General features: G+C 36.8%; 1 protein-coding gene across 10 annotated transcripts in view; it reads right to left on the bottom strand.

Moving 5' to 3' along the window:
• EPHA6 (EPH receptor A6) overlaps nucleotides 1-18,826 on the bottom strand; it is a 943,752-nt gene that overhangs the window by 9,649 nt on the left and 915,277 nt on the right. For 7 of the 10 annotated variants that reach the window (XM_009445923.5, XM_009445925.5, XM_009445924.5 and 4 more), the window contains one exon: nucleotides 3,362-3,555. In XM_009445923.5, coding sequence (XP_009444198.1) covers nucleotides 3,362-3,555 — 194 coding nt within the window. Of the gene's footprint in view, nucleotides 1-3,361; nucleotides 3,556-8,546; nucleotides 8,682-18,826 lie in introns of all 10 variants that reach the window. The other 3 variants (XR_010155659.1, XR_010155660.1, XR_010155661.1) reach the window with 1 other exon arrangement.

Genomic DNA, 18,826 nt, shown 5'->3' with positions numbered 1-18,826 from the left:
ACTGTGGATTTCATGGCCTTCCTCATCCCTTTGTCACTTTAATTTCTTCCCCTCTTACTACTCTGTCAAGAGAAAGGATAACAGCTTCTCAGGTGAGTCTTGAGAAAAAAGCAATTAGAATGGAATAAAAACCATGGGGACCTAGCAGATGAGAGAGTAATATCAGCATATAAGTGTGAGAGAAATCTGGGGGTTGGGGATGCTACACAAAAGGAAAGTGCAGGAGAATTTAAGAAGAGTTGCAGTGGATTATACACCTGGACTCCTTTTCAGGTTTGAGAGATACAGGAGAAAAGATGGAAATTCTACATATGTCATGTTTCCTTAATCCAACATCACTCTGGGGCAGACAACTGGGCTCTGCAATTTGGGAGATAGAGAAGCAGTGTCACAGTTTTATGAGCATAAAACAGGCATTCTTTAGGTAATATTGCTATCCTTTAATCTACTGTGTCTCTTCTCCCTAAACAGTCTCAGTTCTCTGGAATCAGGAACAGAGTGGGTGGGTGGTATTGCAGGTAAGAGGGTGGAGCAGGAGAACCCATCCAGGCTGCTGTGAAAATGAGAACACTGATAAAGGTTCAGGCATGTGAACCTTAGAACACTGATTCTTTTTGTTTCTCAAACAAAAGTATATTAATGGCAAAAGCAGTATCACATATGTCTTTGTCAGAAATGAGGATAGCAAATCAGTCACAAAAACTTCGATTTGGTTTCCCAGAGATCAGACTTTAGAATTGAATCAAGATGCCAAGTTTATATAAAGCACCCAACTTTTGGCCTGCGTGCTGCAGTGCTGTCTCAGAGCTTGCCACTCATGGGGCTCTTCTGCTGGATTGCTGAACAGCCCACTAAATCACAGATCTCTGGCCCTCAGATACACCCTCTCATCTTGACTTGACCTCTGGATCCCTGTTACTTTTTGACACTTTCTCATCTTACATTCTTCATCAATATTTTCCAAATATGATGATCATTCATAATCTTGAAAAAGCAGAGAGGAAATTGTTTTATCTGCTTTTTTTCAAAAAGAAGGTTTTTACATCCTGCTTCTATAGCTATAGCACAGTCAGACAGCTTTGTTGATGGGCACTGATTGTGGATTCTGTTAACTCTATACCACAACAAGGGGCCCAGATTAAAGGATTTCAGTTTGTAGATGCCAGTATCCTCTTCCATTAATGCAGACTCACTACTAGCTCTTTCTCCTCAATACTACAGCATGACCAAGTCACCTCAATAACTCATATAAAAACAAAAACCAAGAAACATTTCCTCTAACTACTTTTCTTTCTCATCAGAGACAGGTTTCTTGAAAAAAAAATTGGTATTGTGTATTGCTCCTTTCTCTGAGCTTATATTCACTCTTCCTCTATTGTAATCTGTCTTGCGCAACTGTATTGAAAATGCTGTACCAAAGGTTGTGTATGCACACCTGAATGTCTCATTGCTGAATCCAATGGAGACATTTCATGTTTTATTTTACTGCAATTTTGTGAAGGCTTGGACATTATACTCCTTGAAACTCTCTCCTCTTTTGGCTTCTATGATACTGCTCTTCCCTCTTTTCCTGATTACTTGTCTGGCTTCTCTTTTTCAGTTTCCTTTGGGTACTTTTTGTTCAGTTCATGTCCTAAATTAGAGGGTTTCATCCTTTCCACTATTTATATGCATTCTTTATACTCTCTGTGGGCTATCTTAACTACAGTTAAAGCTTCAGCTATAATCTATATGCTGATGATCTTCAAATCTACATCTCTAGTCCAGATCTTTTTACCTGAGGTTCAACCTATAAATATAACTGTCTAGATGTCCCACAGGCATCTGCAACTCAGCATGTTCAAATGGTCTCATTTCTATTCCAAAAACTTGTCCCTCTCCCTCTCTCTGGGGTAATACCATCAGCCAGCTTGTATAAGAAAGAAACTTGACAAACATCTTTGATTCTTTTTCTCCTCCCTCCCTTCATATTCAAACAGTGACTAAGATGCATTGGTTTTCCTAATAATAAATGTTATTATTACTTATTCTTAGGAAATGATAATAATAATAAAATTCTCTTATCTTCTGACCCCCAACCTCATTCCCATTTCAGAAGTCAAGCCCTGATCTTTTCTAGCTTTAGTTACTGAAAACATAAAACTGTCTCTGTTTCCAGTCTTGTTCCTTGTTTTGCACTCACAGTGTAAATCATCCCTAGAGTGATCTTTCAGAAATGCAAACGTAATCATGCTATTCCCTTGCTTAAAATCCTTCCATGGCTGTCCATTGCTTTCATGATAAAATCCAAAGTGCCTTTCCTTCCTTTACTGCTTCCTGTGCTGGACTTCTTTAGGGAAGATGGGCCGGAGTAATAGTTTAATCTCTAGCTATTTCATGCTTGGCTTCACTTTATTGAGGCTGCCAATTAGTGATTTAGAGGTGAACTCTTAAGTGCTCTGCTGTGAACTGAGGTCTGTTTCAAATAGTCCTTGAAGAGCCTCGGCCTTACTGTCACTAAAAACCTGCACTGGCTTGAACCTGTGATCTGAAGTTGAATGTCTGAATAGCCCCCAGCCATCCCCTGAGTGAAGAAGGTGAGCTTTGGATATGCACTGGTTATTTCTAAGTCCAATTTTTTCTAAATAAAGCAATATGTTTTTAACTTAATGATATTTAAAATGTAATATTTTCGGACATAGATGATAGTCTTTTTTTTTCTACTCTTCCTCTTATAATTGCTCTTCACAGGGAGGTGAGTAGATCTTCTCAAGTCTACTGACTTTTACAAAATGGTGTATGAGTGCCTCCATTTTCTTGTCTTGTTATCTGTTCTTTTCTGGTTTTAGGAATGGAGAGTAACAACAACTAGATGTGATCATATCAGCAGGAAATATTCTTCCTCTGGGCTGATTCACAAATTGCCCCTGTCTGGCTTGCCATTTCAAATTCAGGAACAGAACATAGAATAGGCAAGAAAATTAAAGGGGCTGCACACACACACACACACATACACACACACATGCACACACACACACACTCTCTCTCTCTCTACTTCTAAAGGTAAGGAAGGATCAATCAATTTTAAAAGGCTATGTAAATATCAAAGACCCAAACAGGAAAAGATATAAACAAAGTAATTCAGAAAGATTAGAGAGAGAGAAAAGGAAGGGGAATCTGTTATCTTTTTTTAAAAGAGTCCATTTTTACTTTAATGTTAATAATTCTTTTTTTCAGCTGATAAATGAAATATGGTTTCCACACAGTCAACAACTAGATGGTTATCAAGGCATTTTTTTCCTTTCTACCTGTTATTATTATCTATAGCCTGAAAGAAAACATAATTGTCAAGAAGAAAAAAACTCAACATTATGCCTCTTACACAAGGATGTCCTCCACCAGGGTGTGAAGGGCACTGGGATTTCGGATCAGTTTGTCAAGGAAGCTGACAATGTCAGTAAATTTTGGTCTGTGATTTCTCTCCTTCTGCCAGCAATGGAGCATCAGTTGGTGTAGAGATGCTGGACAGCCCATGGGAGCTGGAAGTCTGTACCCTTCTTCAATGGACAGAATGACCTAAATGCAAACATATACAGATTACTCTCTTATTTTTAGGCAGTAATACATATGCTATGTTATAATTTCTTTTTTTACAAGCAGAAGAAGCCAAAATAATGGTAAGCATGAAAACTACTTGTGAGTACAAGGACCTAAATAAGGATAAATACAAAAGCTGTGAACAAAAATTGCAAGTAGCTCCAAAGCATCTGCTCACCCTATGAGAGGAAAATATGTTTTAAACATGTGCTACCAGTATAGAGGAGGTTAAGTTCCCTACAACCTTAAGAAATAATTTTTTGTGTGACTTAGCTGGAACATCTCAAAACCCAAATAAACATCAGAAAGTCAGCATTGTGATTGATGCATTTAGTGCAAATAACATATAACAAATGTCTTAAGTAAAAATTTTAAGAAAAATTCTGTTGAAGCACTGATTTCTTGAGTCATTTTTTATCCTTTTATGATAATGTCAATGTGTACCCTGTTTCTAACCATCATCCCTTCTTTCTTCATCATTAATTTAATTTCTATTCTCTTACATTTAGCTTTCCCTTAGTCTGACACTGACCTGATTATGAAGTCATACTCCTATACCTCCTAAGGTCATTTAATTCTTAAAATGCTATCACTGGCTAGCTTAAGGCTATAGGGCAATAGGAGCATTAGCTTGAGTGTCCTCTGAGCTAGTGTGCTTCAGCAGAACTTCTGTGATGACAGAAATGTTCCCTTTCTACAACATGGCAGCACACAGTCACATGTGGTTAGTGAGCACTTGAAATACAGCTACTAGAATGAAGAAACTGAATTTTCAACTTCAGTTACTTTTAATTAATTTAAATTTAAATGTATATAGCCACATGTGTCTAACAGCTACTCTATGGAACAGTGCAGCTCTCGGGAAATGTATCTGTATAAGATCCCAAAGTTAAGAGTAACAAGATAACAACTATTTTTCTTGGTACTTAAGGAAATCACAAGATAAGGCAGGAAATTCATCTGTTTAGTGTATGATCCACCTTCCTAGCAATATGATAATACTGACCCTGAATTTATGTAGCCTAGGTTTTCATGAAATGTTCAAAAATATCCATGTGAACATTTATTCTTATCTCCAGGGAAAAGACAAAAGAAAGTGTCTATTGTCACCATTGTTGAGTTTGGAAAACGGAGGAACAGACTAATATTTAAAGACAGGCAAAATTTAACTTCCCCCTCCTCTGTCCCTCTCAAAAAAACAGAAATATAAAAATGCAATTTGATTTATTTTAAAATTTACACTATTGGACATGACTAACACATTCTTAATTTATGTTAGAGGCTGTTTGTAAAAAAGGAAGAATATGTCTTCACGAACCTCTTTACTGCTAAGTTTTAGCTTTTTTAGTAATAGGGAATTTCTCATAATCCCATCATTGTCTTTTTGACCAGACCACTTTAGCCTGTCAGGATACTAGCATTTTTCTATTCACTTTATATTTTATTACTGAACAGGATTTTTCTCATCTGCTTTCTGACTACTTTCACTAGCAACTAGGCTTGGGTTTTAAGATTTTGTTATGTGTTTTATTAAGGCAGGATGTGTGTAAAACACTTGGAATGCATTAAAACTATTGTGGATAGCTCAGAGAAGCAACTAAGAGAAATAGCATAGAATTCCATTTTAAAACAACATTGAAATCCCACTCTAGGAGTGCTTGATAGTCAATTTTCCAGTTATCTAATTATAAACGTATGGAATAAAATAGGTGACAAGTGAGGTTATATTCTTAGAAAGAAATAGCTTCCTTTATTATCTACCATGTGCTATGCACTTTGCATATTTTTATTCATTTACTGCTAAAAATAGCTCAATATGGTAGATATTATTATCCCCATTTCTTAAATGAGACAATTTAGACTCAGAGGAATAAGGAAACTTGCCTAAATTCACATAGCTAGTAAGTGGCAGGGTTGAAATTTGAACTAAATTCCTTTTAACTTACAACATTCTCCTCTGACCACTCCCCAGAAATGCTTTTTAGTTCTCATGATGTAACATCTTCCTCTCCAATTTCTTATCACCCAATACAATTTTAGTAGTGATTACCATGCTATCTTTTGTCATGACATCTGCTATTTGGACTTCAATGTTTTTACTTGGATCCTAAGTTTAATATTCTGGGTAAATAAAAATTATTTATTTCATAGTTTGCACAATATAATCTCAAACTGAACAGAGTCATTTCTTAATGCCTCTGAGTCTTGTGCATGTATGTATGATTGCATCCATAACATTGTACTGTAATTTTTTCATCTGCCTTTCCTCTAAGGCTGTACATACCTGAAAGCAGGAATTATACTTCTAAATTTTCTATGCTTATCGTTTAGTACATTGCCTGACACATTAATAAATATTATTGACCTAAACAAATGCTATTAGAAGAAATTTTTGGATTTGTCTTGATAGAGGAGCAGATTCTTGGAAAACTTAGTGTCTCAACCTATTAAAAATAGATTCAAAGTATAAGCATGATGGCATTTGAAGTCCTCTCTGAAGAAGGTGTTGATTTAAAAACTGCTGCATCAAGCAACCTTGTCCAAAAATGATCTCATAAACTCACTCTGGCTTTCCTGGACAAGGAGCCAGATGAAACTAGAAGCTTGCTCTTCTCTAAGAGGTAGGTACTTGACCAAAACCCAGCTTCTTGTAAGACTTGTGGCTTCTGCCTCCTGTCCACAGGGTTACTATTTTCCACTGGCCCCAGGTCCTTAGCTTCAGACAACTCCTGTAGACAGTTGGCATCCAAATCTAGAATGCTTAGCATTAAACAGGTTGCTTACGCCTCTTGACAAAGTTGCTCTCATGCATGCCTTGTAAGAGTGATGAGCAGGTAGGTTCCCTTGCCTGGAAATTTTACCCACAATGCATCCAGTAGAGCATGTGGTCCCGGCCTCTCTGTGGGGACAGTGGGAGGATCAGAAGACTCATGACTTTTTCTTGCTGACCTCTGGCTTATAAATTTCCTCAATTCTTTAATTTACAGCCTTGCGAAATCTGTCTTGAGCCAGGGACAGGTGCCAAACACAAAGGGACCCATCTTACAGGAAAAGAGTAACAATAACAGCAAGAGTGACAGTGATAAAAACAGATTATTAGCAATTATTGAGAGCTCTTGAGTACTTTCAAGGCCAGTTCTAAGCGATGTTCATGTGTTAACTCTTTTAATCTTCACAATAACTTTATGAGGTAGGTATAATTGTTATCTCCATTTTACAGACAAATAATCATAACAAGAGGTTTAACCTGCCCAAGATCACACATCTGAAAATTGTCTTCAAAGGTAGTCAAAGAAGAAACTTATATTTTTTAAGCAATTCACAAAATTGCTTAAAAGATATATGTTTCTAACAGATTTTTAAATTTATTCATCCAAACGGATAGATATTAAACACTTAATATGTACTATTGACCATTCTGTGTTCAAGGGATAACATAACAAGTCAGGTATATCTCTGTCTTTAAGAAATGTATTAACTATTGAGAGTGACCAGGGACTATGAATATGGGAAGTGCCACATAGAACAGGCTGTTATGGGAGCATGTGGGAGAGGTACCTAACCCAGCCTCAGGAAGGCTTCTTCCAGGAGGTGACTGAACCTTAAGGGGTATGTGAAAGGGTGCAGGGCCAAGTGCGTGGGTTGAGGAAAGGAGATGTGATCTAGAATGCAAGTAGATTTAGGTGGCTAGAATAGTCTTCAAAGAGAGGAATGGTGAGTTTTGAGGTTGGGAGGTTACGTAAAATTATGTTTCTTGAGATCACGAATGATTTGGCATGATATAAACTTAGATTTTATGCAAAGGGGAAAAGGATTTTAGAGAGTAAATTATATTAGATTTCCCATTTAGAAAAGCTCACTGTGGCTGCAGTGCGGAGAGTGCACTGGGGAGTCAAAGGATCCAGGAAGGAGCTTTGCAGTGGTCCAGGCCTTAGTGGAGGCAATGGCTGTGGTGTTCAAGAAGTGAACTGTTTTGACAGGACTGGGCTGAGATTAGATGTGCCAAGTAGAGGGAGGAGATAAACAACTTCTAGGATTTTGGCTTCGTCAGCTGGTAAAGAGAGAGGACAGAGGAGAAGAAGCAATTCTCGGGTTGGAGTGATGATGAGTTCAATTTTCTATCAACTTTCTGGTTTCAGATTCAACATATATACCTTTGAGAGTTTATTATGTGTCAAGTTCTGAGCTAGGTGTTTTAACACAGTTTACCTAATTTAGGTCTCAAAATACTTTATTATTTGAGTATGATTATACACATAGGTAAGAAAACCAAACCTCAAACTGATTAAAAGGTTGGGTCAATATCACATAGCAAGTAGTTTCATGAATAATAGATTAATATTATCATCATGGTAGCCTCTCGATCACAGTAATGGTAGAGAAATCTGTCCTGAGTCTTGCACCACATCTTGACGCATTCCCCCAGAATTAGATCTTGAGATCTCTTTGTGTGACTTATATACTCCGTGCTTTCACTATCACCTATCTGCTTATGGCCTCCATGTCTGCAGCTCTAGCTCAGCTTTCTCTCCAGATTTCTATATTTATCACCTATAGGATATATCACTTCATAAAGGTATCTTGGATTTCTTTCGTGCAAAACTAAACCCGCTCCTCCTTTGGGATTTTTGTCCTTCAGGAAGGGTACTGCCATTCTTCCAGTGATTCAAGTTAGCGGTCAGGGAGTCATCTGGGCCTCTGCCTTTCCTGTTGCTCAAAATTAACTCATCATGCCGATTCTACCGCCTTCATAAAATTTAAATCTTTTTTCATTCTGTCTTCAAATGATTTATTTCCCATTTTGATCACTGCAAAGGCCCCCCATTAGTCTCCTTGCTTCTCCTTTTCCTCCACCAATCATCCCCCACGATGCAATGAAAGCAATCCTACTGAAGTGGAACTGTGATCATGTTCCTCCCACATCTGAAATTCTGCAATGGCTCACCATGCGCCTGGCTCTCAGTCCTCACCTTTGCTGTGTTCCGTTTTACCCTTGGCTCCAGCCAATACAAAACATTTGTAGTCTCTTAGCTTGGGTGAACTGAGCTCCTCCAGAGCAGCGACTGTTTCTTTGTTCCACGTGTTCCCAGCATGTAGCACAATGCCTTGTCAAGTCAAAGAATGGAGTGCCAATTGTCAGATATGTGATTTATGAAAGCTGAATTTTCAGAGAAGCTTGAGAAATCCTATATTAACCTTTATCTTCATAAACATTTTCTTTGTGGAAAGTTTTGATTTAGAGGTATATTCTGATTCCCTAATTAAGGACTGACAGGGAGCAGCATATGGGGTGCTTTGTCTAAAGGACTAATTGAGGTTTGTTGTCTTAGGATACGAAGGGGTGATAATTAACTAGAGAGAATTTTTTAACAGTTTGGTTTTATGATATTTGTAGGCTGTCATCCTTTGGAAGAAGAGTTATACGAGGTTATAATGTAAGAAGAAAATTAAAATAATGTGAAAAATATGAAAATGACTGCAATGATAATTTTTATGAAAAGTTAGAAGAAATTACATTCTGTCAGAAATTATTATCTTAAACCTGGCTGCTTATTCTAAATAGATCATACTGGTTTCTTGACATTGACATCACAATTTTTAACAACCTAGAATCAACAGAAGGCTCAGTTGGGGCACGTAGCAGGCTGTTCTGCTCTTGCTGAATCTGATGAGTTTTCCAATTTTCTTGATGGTTTCTGAATCAAAGAAGGCAATGCACATCTTATATTAAGGAAAACAAGTATTAGACAGTCAATAAGAAGATATTGAGACATCTCTGAACAATACTATTGAGCAAGGACTGCTTAGACTCTGCAGGGTATCACATTTTTATGTTATAAGGCTGCTAGGTATCTCCAAAAGAGAGGCACGTTGAATTTAGTTATTTATACAGTCTTTTAAAAAGAAACTGTCTCAAAATTTAACAAGGGCTGAAATGTACACTAGAAAATGGAATGTGAAATGATTTTATTTTTATCTTCCTTCTAAATATTCTTCACATCTTTGTGGAAAACCTATAATTTCAGGTAGAAGGGGGATTGCAAAGCAGAGAGTCACAGTCTATACTTACTTTCTGTGGTAACGATTATTTATACAGATTAGGATATTTACATTCATAATACAATAACACTGAAAACACTGGTAATGTATTTTCCTGGTGTGCAATATAAAGATTGTGTCTACATGAGCAAAAAAAAAAAAGAAAAAGAAAAAACAAGGCAGAAGGAAAGTGGTTCTAAGTAAATAACACTTGTAATTTTATACTTTCTGATATGGCTTGGCCGTGTCCCCACCCAAATCTCATCTTGTACTGTAGCTCCGACAATCCCCACATGTCGTGGGAGGAACCCAGTGGCAGGTAATTGAATCATGGGGGTGTGTCTTTCCCGTGCTGTTCTCGTGATCGTGAATAAGTCCCATGAGATCTGATGGTTTTACAAAGGGCAGTTCCCCTGCACATATTCTCTTGCCTGCCACCACGTAAGACATGCCTTCACTCCTTTTTGCCTTCTACCATGATTGTGAGGCCTCCCCAGCCATGAGGAACTGTGAGTCCATTAAGCCTTTTTCCTTTATAAATTACCCAGTCTCTGGTTATTTCTTCATAGCAGTGTGAAAATGGACTAATATACTTTCTCATTCAATATTTTTCAACATTCAGAATGTATAACTCAATTAAAAGCAATCAAATGCCAAATGAAATTAGGTATACTAATAAAAAGAATTATAGAAAAAAGGCATTACAGTGATGAAATATTTAGACAGAGAAAACACTTTTTTCAGAGACTAATTTGTTATTTAGCCTAAGATTTTCTTTTTAAGATTTTCTTCTTAGCTTTAAGATTAAAAAAAACTTTCTTAAAGTCCTACACCTAAGACAATTCTCCATCCTTTCTTTTTGGAAGTCACAATAGCATGTCAAGGACCTATATAAAATAGAAAGTGTTGGTCCTTCAGGAGGTCTCCTTTTTTCGGATTGTTAAATGAGTGGACAAAATGAGGAACAACATGTAGGACTCTCATATGTTAAAAAGTTGTTGATGTCATGATTTATCATTTAAAAAATCTTTGTTGCTAACAGTTTAAAGTCTCATTCAGTTTGTAAGTCATGGAAACAACATTAGAGAAGGAGTTGCCTGAAACCGCACTGAAGTCCTAAGTTGTCACTAACCAAGCTCTGCCTTTGGACTAGTCTCTGACTCTTCATTGATAAAGGAAAGAGGACTGGACTCTGTCTGCAATAGTACCTTTCACCTCAAAAAATCTATGATTCTGGTCATTGAAACCAAAGATTTAGTCTGTAGGAACTTTGGTAACATCTCTAGATCTGGAGTTTCTGTAAATTTAATTCTGGATTTGGCCTCCATTCTAAGGAATATTTCTCACAGAGTTCCAAGTGCTTAGATGGACCTCTATACTGAGACAAAAATACAGACAGAACCAGAGTATATCCTTGTAAAGTAAAGCTAGGAAGATTTGGGGCACCATGGTATTTCTTACTATGCCAGTTCCTGGAAAACAAATTACATTTTTGAAAATACAAGGACACATTCCAAATCTACTTTTCTGAGACTATGTTTTTTTCTTTAAGAAGCTGATGTTCTTAAGACTTAGTGCCATTTCCCAAGCACTCTCTGGGAAAAAATGAGATTTCTTCACTGGTGGATCATTTTGATTTTAGAAAGATAGTAGACAACTCTAAATAATACATTTCCTGGCTCCACTAAAAATATCTAAAAGCTATGGAAAAATAGATTGTGACTACAAAGAAAAAGGGAATTTGAAAATGCTCTCTTTGTAAAGGCTCCAAAGAGCATGAAAATGAATAAAAATCATAAGTTCTAAAGCTAGTAAATATATTTCCTCCAAATAGAAATTAAAGGTATAATTAATTTTTTATGAAAATATTGCTGGAATGTACACATTTTCCAGTTTTGTGGTCATTCAGTTAAAAAAATTTCCCTTAAAAGTTATACTGTGGTAGTACCGTATTGGTTACTGGTTTCTTCTCCTTGAAACTTATTTGAATTATGATTGATTACATCTTGTAATATTCCCTATTATTCTTGCCTCTGTAGCAGATGTACATCATACTCATGTAATTAGTATGTATTTAATTAAAATACTGCGATAGCCTATTTACCAACAGTAAGAATTACTGAAAAGTTAGGAAAACGAAGGCCTTTTTGAAAATTCCTTTGGTAGAATACATATTCAAATAAATGTAAAAATTCCTCTGTATTATGGAAGGTTGAAATAATAGAAATGGGCTTTTAGCAATTTGCTGTAGTGTCTTACACAGATCATTACACAAGGACCATTACATAATAAAGTAGAGTTTGGAAAATCTAATCAGAGACAAAAATTGGAAATGACTGGGATCTCTGAGTCATAAAATCATGCTGCATTTCAGGTAAGTGGATTCTACATATCCACTATTCTTGGCTGAAAGACTGACCCATAATTGAGAAAGGTTATAGAATTATGAGGACAAACAGGAAGTACAGTAAAAGGTTATTTTCTTCCTTCTTAAATTTGGAAAAAACAAATCAATTCAGCTAAGATCAAAAGTTTGTTTCTGACCACATCACCTATAAAAATAAAATTCTAATGATAAACTCCATATTTTCCCCCTCAGGTGAGTTTCAGAAAGCAATCTAAAGCAAAACTCATTATTATTTAAAAGCATTTGAAAAGCAAGGAGGGAAAAATAAATGAAAACAAAAACACCAAGGAAGCATCCTGTTTTCTAGTAAACCTCAAATGAAATGCTCCCTGATAGCAGTTCTCTTTTTGGGAAACTGAACTAGTTAGCTAGCTAGCATATGCCTAAATGATACCATACCCAGGAGGCATTTGGGCTTCAAAGTGCTTCAAGGTGATTTTTATTTTTTAACAGCATCATGTCAGGGGAAAGAAACAAAACAAAACAAAACCCAAGACTGCAATCTTACATTTAGATCATTAGCTTGAGCTAAGTCACCTCTCATTTAAGTGTCGCTACTTTTTTCCCTACATATGAGCTCTGTGGGGATTTGGTTATTTAATGTTGCCTGCTGTTCGTGTTTTGCTTCCATTTTCTTCTGTTAACTACATTACATGGTATAAGTGTTGGAGGGAAGATCCACGGTGCCCTTGGTATCATCTTTGGAGCATGTGTAGTTCCAGCATTACAATGCACTTCCATTATGTAGTAAATAATAACTATTTTGAACTTGGATGAAAATAACATAAAACATTACCCTGAAATACCTTATAAAAAAGAAGAAAAATCTTCATATGCTAGAAAACAGCAAGGGGTTATACACTTTCAAGGTACTTGTGAAATGTTTCTGGCAATAGGCTAAATATGTCAATCTTTAAAATTTGATTTTAAGGTACTGCCTTAAATATTTTTAAGAAATATAGTAACGGTATGGTACATTTTATAAATTTTTAACATCAAGACAAAAATCCTGCAGAAAATATTTATATTTCCAAACAACTGGGAGTCAATCCACATTATTTTGCGAATAGGAAACAATAAAAATACTACTCTTGTGATAGAGGAGCATGCATAATTAAATGTGCTTTGATCTCATTTTGTAGAACTGTGGTGTGAAGACTCCTTTGAAAATTGGACTTCCACAGTAGAGCTTAACGGGTAAAAGCATGCATTTAGGAGTAAGCAGGGGGCCTGAACTTTGGTGTTATCAGTAACCAGCTATGTAACCATGGGTAAGCTACTTGTACTTTATAAGCCTCAGTTATCTTATCTAGAAATGGGAATAATAATGGTTACCTACAACAGAAAATAATCTTGAAAATTAAATGAGCTAATAATATAAAATACTTGGCTCATAGTAAGACCAGAAAATGTAAGCTATTATTACCATTGATTAAACACCTATGTACCAGGTACTTTACATATATTATCTCTAATTCTTTCAAATTCCAGAGCTGGGTATTTTGAACCTCAGTATACCCAGTATCTCAGAAAGCTTTAAAAACTTGCCTAAGATTATATGGCTAGTGAATTGTGGATCTGGGATTCGATCCCAGATCTTTCTAGCTAGAAAGCGGTGGCTCTTAACTGGGGGTGATTTTCCCCTCCATCTTATGTTGATGACAGGACAACATCTGGGATATTTTTGGTTGTCACAGTGTGGGAGGGTTTTACTGGCATCTGCTTCTTAGTGGCTGAGTATGCTGCTAAATGTGCTGCAAAGCATGTAACATATTTATCTGCAAAGAATTTTTTGGCCCCAAATGTCAATAGTGCTAAGGTTGAGAGATCTTGTTCTAAAGCCCGACTGGTCTTTTCAATAACATCTGCTGCCTCATTAGAATACAGTGATGCACAATGTTAATATTTTGCTGTTATTTGATACTGCAGTAAATAAAGTTCCTCTTGAAAATGATATATACCAAAAAAGTAATATACACCTTCTGATAGCACAACTGCATTGCTTTGGGGAATTCCTCCCTCACTCGAGGTAATTACGGGGAAACTGCCAGTTACAATGCTCTGACCACCTCTAAGTGCACAGACTGGCATATAAACCCAGCTGGGTCAATCATAGTGTCCATTTCCCTGGCATGGTTTTTGTTTAGTGTTGGGCAAGGTCCTAACAAAGCCAGCCAGAATCTCCTCTGGGATTTGTGTATGAATTTGCACAGAAAGAAGGTCTCGTTTTGCTGGGGTTGAAAAGCTGGAATACTGAGCCCTGGAATGTAAAGAAGCAGACAGCGAAGAACTTAGCGGTAGGAGAGAATGAGGTCAATGCACCTAGTGAAGCACTAAAAATCCTGCACGAGCCTCTGGATTGAGCAATGCTGGACCACCTTCTTAGTTTCATGATGAAAAAATTTCCTAATTTTTGCTTATGTTACTTTGTGTTACATTTCTTTCATTTGTAATCAAAAGAACCCTGAAAAATAGAGTCTGCAAGCTTTCTTGGCATATATATTTATTAAACAATAACTGTGTTTTCACACAGTATTGTTTCCATTTAAAAAACAAGTAGAAGGCACAGAATCTACCCTTGATGAGTCTACATTCTATTTGGGGGTGGGGATAACACTTAAAAATACCAGAATTTTATCTCATTACCTACATAGTGGGTTCTTTGAGAGTGAAAACTGCATTTTCTTTTACTTTATTTCCCTTAAAAAAAAAAAGATACAGGACTTCACTCTGTCACCAGGCTGGAGTACAGTGACACATCATCATGGCTCACTGTCACCTGGAACTCTTGGGCTCAAGCCTTCTGAGTAACTGTGACTGTAGGTGTGCGCCACCACACCCAGTTAATTTTTTCTATATTTTGTAGAGACAAGGTCTCGCTATATTCCCCACATTGGTCTGGAACTCCTGGGAAGTGATCTTCCTGCCTCAGCCTACAAAAGCATTGATTATATGTGTGAGCTACTATGCTTGGCCTACTGAGAACTGGATTTTCTAATTCCCCATCCCCACCCCACATACACATTTGGTCTAATGACTGGCGCATGCTTAACTGCTGAATGGCTAAGCAGATGGCACCTGCTATTATATTTCGTTAGGTCTTTTATGGACTAGTTCTGTGTACTCTTTTTTTCTCATTTCCTTTCCCTAAAGTATAATACCACTGACCTTTGGGAAACTCATTATATTATTCACTAAAACAGATTCTGCAGATTCAGAATTGTTCATTGTAATAAAATATACAACAGTCTGCAGAACGGAGAAACTCATAAAAACAATCTGAAATTTCTTAAACTAATTTAAAATCATAAAACATGGTAACATTCCATTTGATCTGTATGAATAGCCTTGTTAAACTCACCAAATTGTAGTAAAAATATAAAATATTCTCACAGAACATAGTCAAATTTGTATTGTCTATCACATTTTCATTTAAAAGAGGCCTTGCTTGGTAAAAGTCAAATGTAATACTGTATTTTGATCAAATAAATGAGAAATGCAGGACAGATAGGGAATAGCCAGTATTTGGAAAGAGCAGCTGGGAAGTTTTTGATTAAGCTATTTCTGCTTCCAAACAAAATCCTGGTTATAGGATCTGTCACAGTTATGCTGACTTCCAATATGTGAAGCTAAACAGAATTTCAACTCTCTTTACTGCAGCAGCAAAAATATTCACAAGATACATAAAAGATTTTAGCTCCTACTATTTTCCTGTAGTCTTGGATTGATGTGAGGACCTCAAGGTTTGGGTTTTTTTCACCCCCCAGGCCTCCATCCTCTTTTTTCCCCTTTTCCCAGATTCTTGCTTGAATATTCTTTGGTAATGCACGTCAAGACCATGACAATAAAACAGCTTAAAGCCTACCTAGTGGAAAAACAATCAAGCTCTGGGTGGAGGAAGAGTTCAGCCTTGTGCTGTGAGCATTGGCAATCCTGAACGAATGAGAATGAGCTTAATGTTGGAACTCTATTCCTGGCTGCAGCATCTTCTCCAGGTTCCAGATAGAGCCTCTGTGGCCAAATGAGGTTTAATAGACAAAAATCACTCTCTAAATGGTCGTCTTGGACACAGATCACCAATATACATGGCCAGAATGGCTGGGCAACCTTTTGGGCAAGATCCAGGAAAAGATGGTGGACAACAGGGTTTGGACTGCTTTAGGCTACAATTATTAAGAACAATTTACATGGTGGACTATGTTGAAAACTACACATTTGGGCAAAAGCTGCTCTCCTAAAAAATCTGTCTTGTGGTCTGGCATCTTCATTTGTCCTTCTGCTCTGTGGACATCCTATCTAATTCTTGGCACCTCTGCAGAGATTCAGAAAAGTCCTAAACATCAGAAAAGAATATTATGAATCATTCCTTATTCCATTTGCTGAGAAAAATATAATAAATATTTCTTCAGAGATTATAAAATCATAGCATGTTACTATTAAAGTGGATATTAAAAATCATCTCACCCCTTTCTTGTACTTATTGAAAGTGAGGCACTTTTAAAGTTAAGTGTCTTTCATGGTTGAGTTATAGTCCACATAACTGTGGCCATGGTTACTAAATGGGTGGTGCCATAATCTGGGGGGCAGGAAAAATCATGGAACTGCTTTTTATATTTATTTGTATCCTCCTATTATAAGAATGATTATTTATGAATGTCTAATTAGAATGATTATTACTTTTATGACCATAAATGACTTTTATGAATATATTTTGCTATATATATATATATATTTAAATCAACACCCCAATATCTCTTATCCTCTTCTCTTGCTTTTTTCCCCCATAGCAGTGACTATCATGTTATATACTATGTCTCTCATCGATTTTGTTTATAGTCTGTCTCCCTCCCATTAGAAAGTAAGCTCCATGAGGGCAAGAAACCACTGGCCCTACGTGAGGAGCTACATGGACTGTAAACAAAACCACCATGAAAGATATAATTATTCCTCTTCTCCTTGCCCATGACCTAGTCTAGAAGTTTATTGGAATTATTTTCTAAGAGCATTAATAAGTCACCACTATGAGAGTTTAAGGAAATATGTCACTTCTCTATGTCTCAGTTTCATGACCAATAAAGGGATTGGCCTAGATAATCTTTACAGTCCCTTCCAAATGTAATATGTGTTCTCTGATGAAAGCCTAGTTCCTAGAATGGAGAAGGCATTCACTAAATAGTTTTAAATGAATATATTAGTACAGTAGTACTTGTATATAATCTGCAAATAAATATACATATGCCATCTATGGATGCTCAAGAACTTCTTACTGATACCAGTATATTAGTAAAGTTTTGGGCCCTCTGATTTAAGTCTGCTGGGAGATGGTTAAGACAAGAACCAAATAGAATACCAATTAGGGAGGGTACTTGAAGACTCTTCTGTGCAGTGAAGACTATAACTCATCTGGAGGAGAAGGACTTTTTATTCTGGGCATTTGCTTGAATGGCCTATTTTGGTTGTGTTAAAATAGGACAAGCAGGCAAGCATTATCTTGAGTTTAGGGCAGAAGAGGAATTATGGTGACTGAAACCAGGGCTTTTACTACCTAAGGTAACTGGTTAAAACAAACAAACAAACAAAATCCCCAAATATGGGTTCCTTTTGAAAGTGAAGGAACAAATTTATGCCTCTGGAATTCAGTTTTAGGAAAAACTGGAAAAGCAGACAGGAACTGCCCCAAACAAAGCCCAATGGCAGGGAAGAGCAAAGGAGTCCTTCAAATAAGATTCCCTGATGAATAGCAGACTGTAGGCAAATGGCCCAGATCCAAAAAGTCTAAGTGTTGCGGGGGTGGAGCAAAGGTTGCTGGTTACGATGCACTTTGTCCTTAAGGCCAAATGCTCTGTAGGGCCCAGCCACACTGGCTTCGCAGTTTGATGTTGTGCTTTGGAGAACAATGACTGAGCAGTGTGTTTGGCCTCAAACCTGCTGCTACGTTAACTTCTGGACCTAGCATTTTCCACAGAGTCAGTAGACACCCACAGTACTAAGGAGTCAGCTTCAAAAGCAGTACTGTATGGCAGGGAGAAACACTAGCCATGGCCAGCCAACCAAAATCCAATCTTATCTATGCCTGACATTAGAAAAGGATAAATTTTACTTAAGTCCTTAAGATACTTGGACAACTTGAGATTGGGATAGTATGAGGTGTGGAGGTGTGTGTGGGTTGCTTAAGTTGTGTTAAAACTGGCAAAAATAAATGAGATGTGGCAATAGTGTTTAGGGATTATCTATAGTTACGTAGCCTTTGTTTTCACCTATGAACATTCAGAATCACATTATAGGTGATTTCTTATTACCATTGTATCAGAAACCATCATATAGTTTGAGAAGAACAGGTGAGTAGACAAAGCCTGAATTTCGAGATGAGGAAGTGGGAACTTAAAATATAATGTCAGCTCTGACAGCACACTTATTTGCATTGTCAGAGTACCTGCATCTTCTGAATACTGTCTCTATCACTGTGGATAGGTCACAGGGGTTAAATGTGTGAATTCTCCTGTTCTATAATATTATAGTATCAACCACCAAGGTAGTTTTATAGATAAAATAGAAACAAAACAGTTTGCATTAGGGGTCATGCATATCAAAAGAACCGTACTAGATGGCACATATTGATAATGCATTGCCTGAAAGCATTCACTTTTTTCCCTCTAAGTGATATCTAGTCTAAATTGATTTGCTCTTTACAGTACTGCATTGAATTGCCCTAAGGAAGAAACGAAAAGTAAACATTACTCTTTCTTTTGTCTTACTTGTAGGTCAAGGCTATTGCACAAACACAGTCAGACTTCATTAGAACAA

The sequence above is a fragment of the Pan troglodytes genome, chromosome 2 (genome assembly GCF_028858775.2).
Source record: "Pan troglodytes isolate AG18354 chromosome 2, NHGRI_mPanTro3-v2.0_pri, whole genome shotgun sequence".
NCBI classification, from domain to species: Eukaryota; Metazoa; Chordata; class Mammalia; order Primates; family Hominidae; genus Pan; species Pan troglodytes.
The sequence above is the reverse complement of the archived record's forward strand: the minus strand, read 5'-3'. Positions and strand labels throughout refer to the sequence as shown.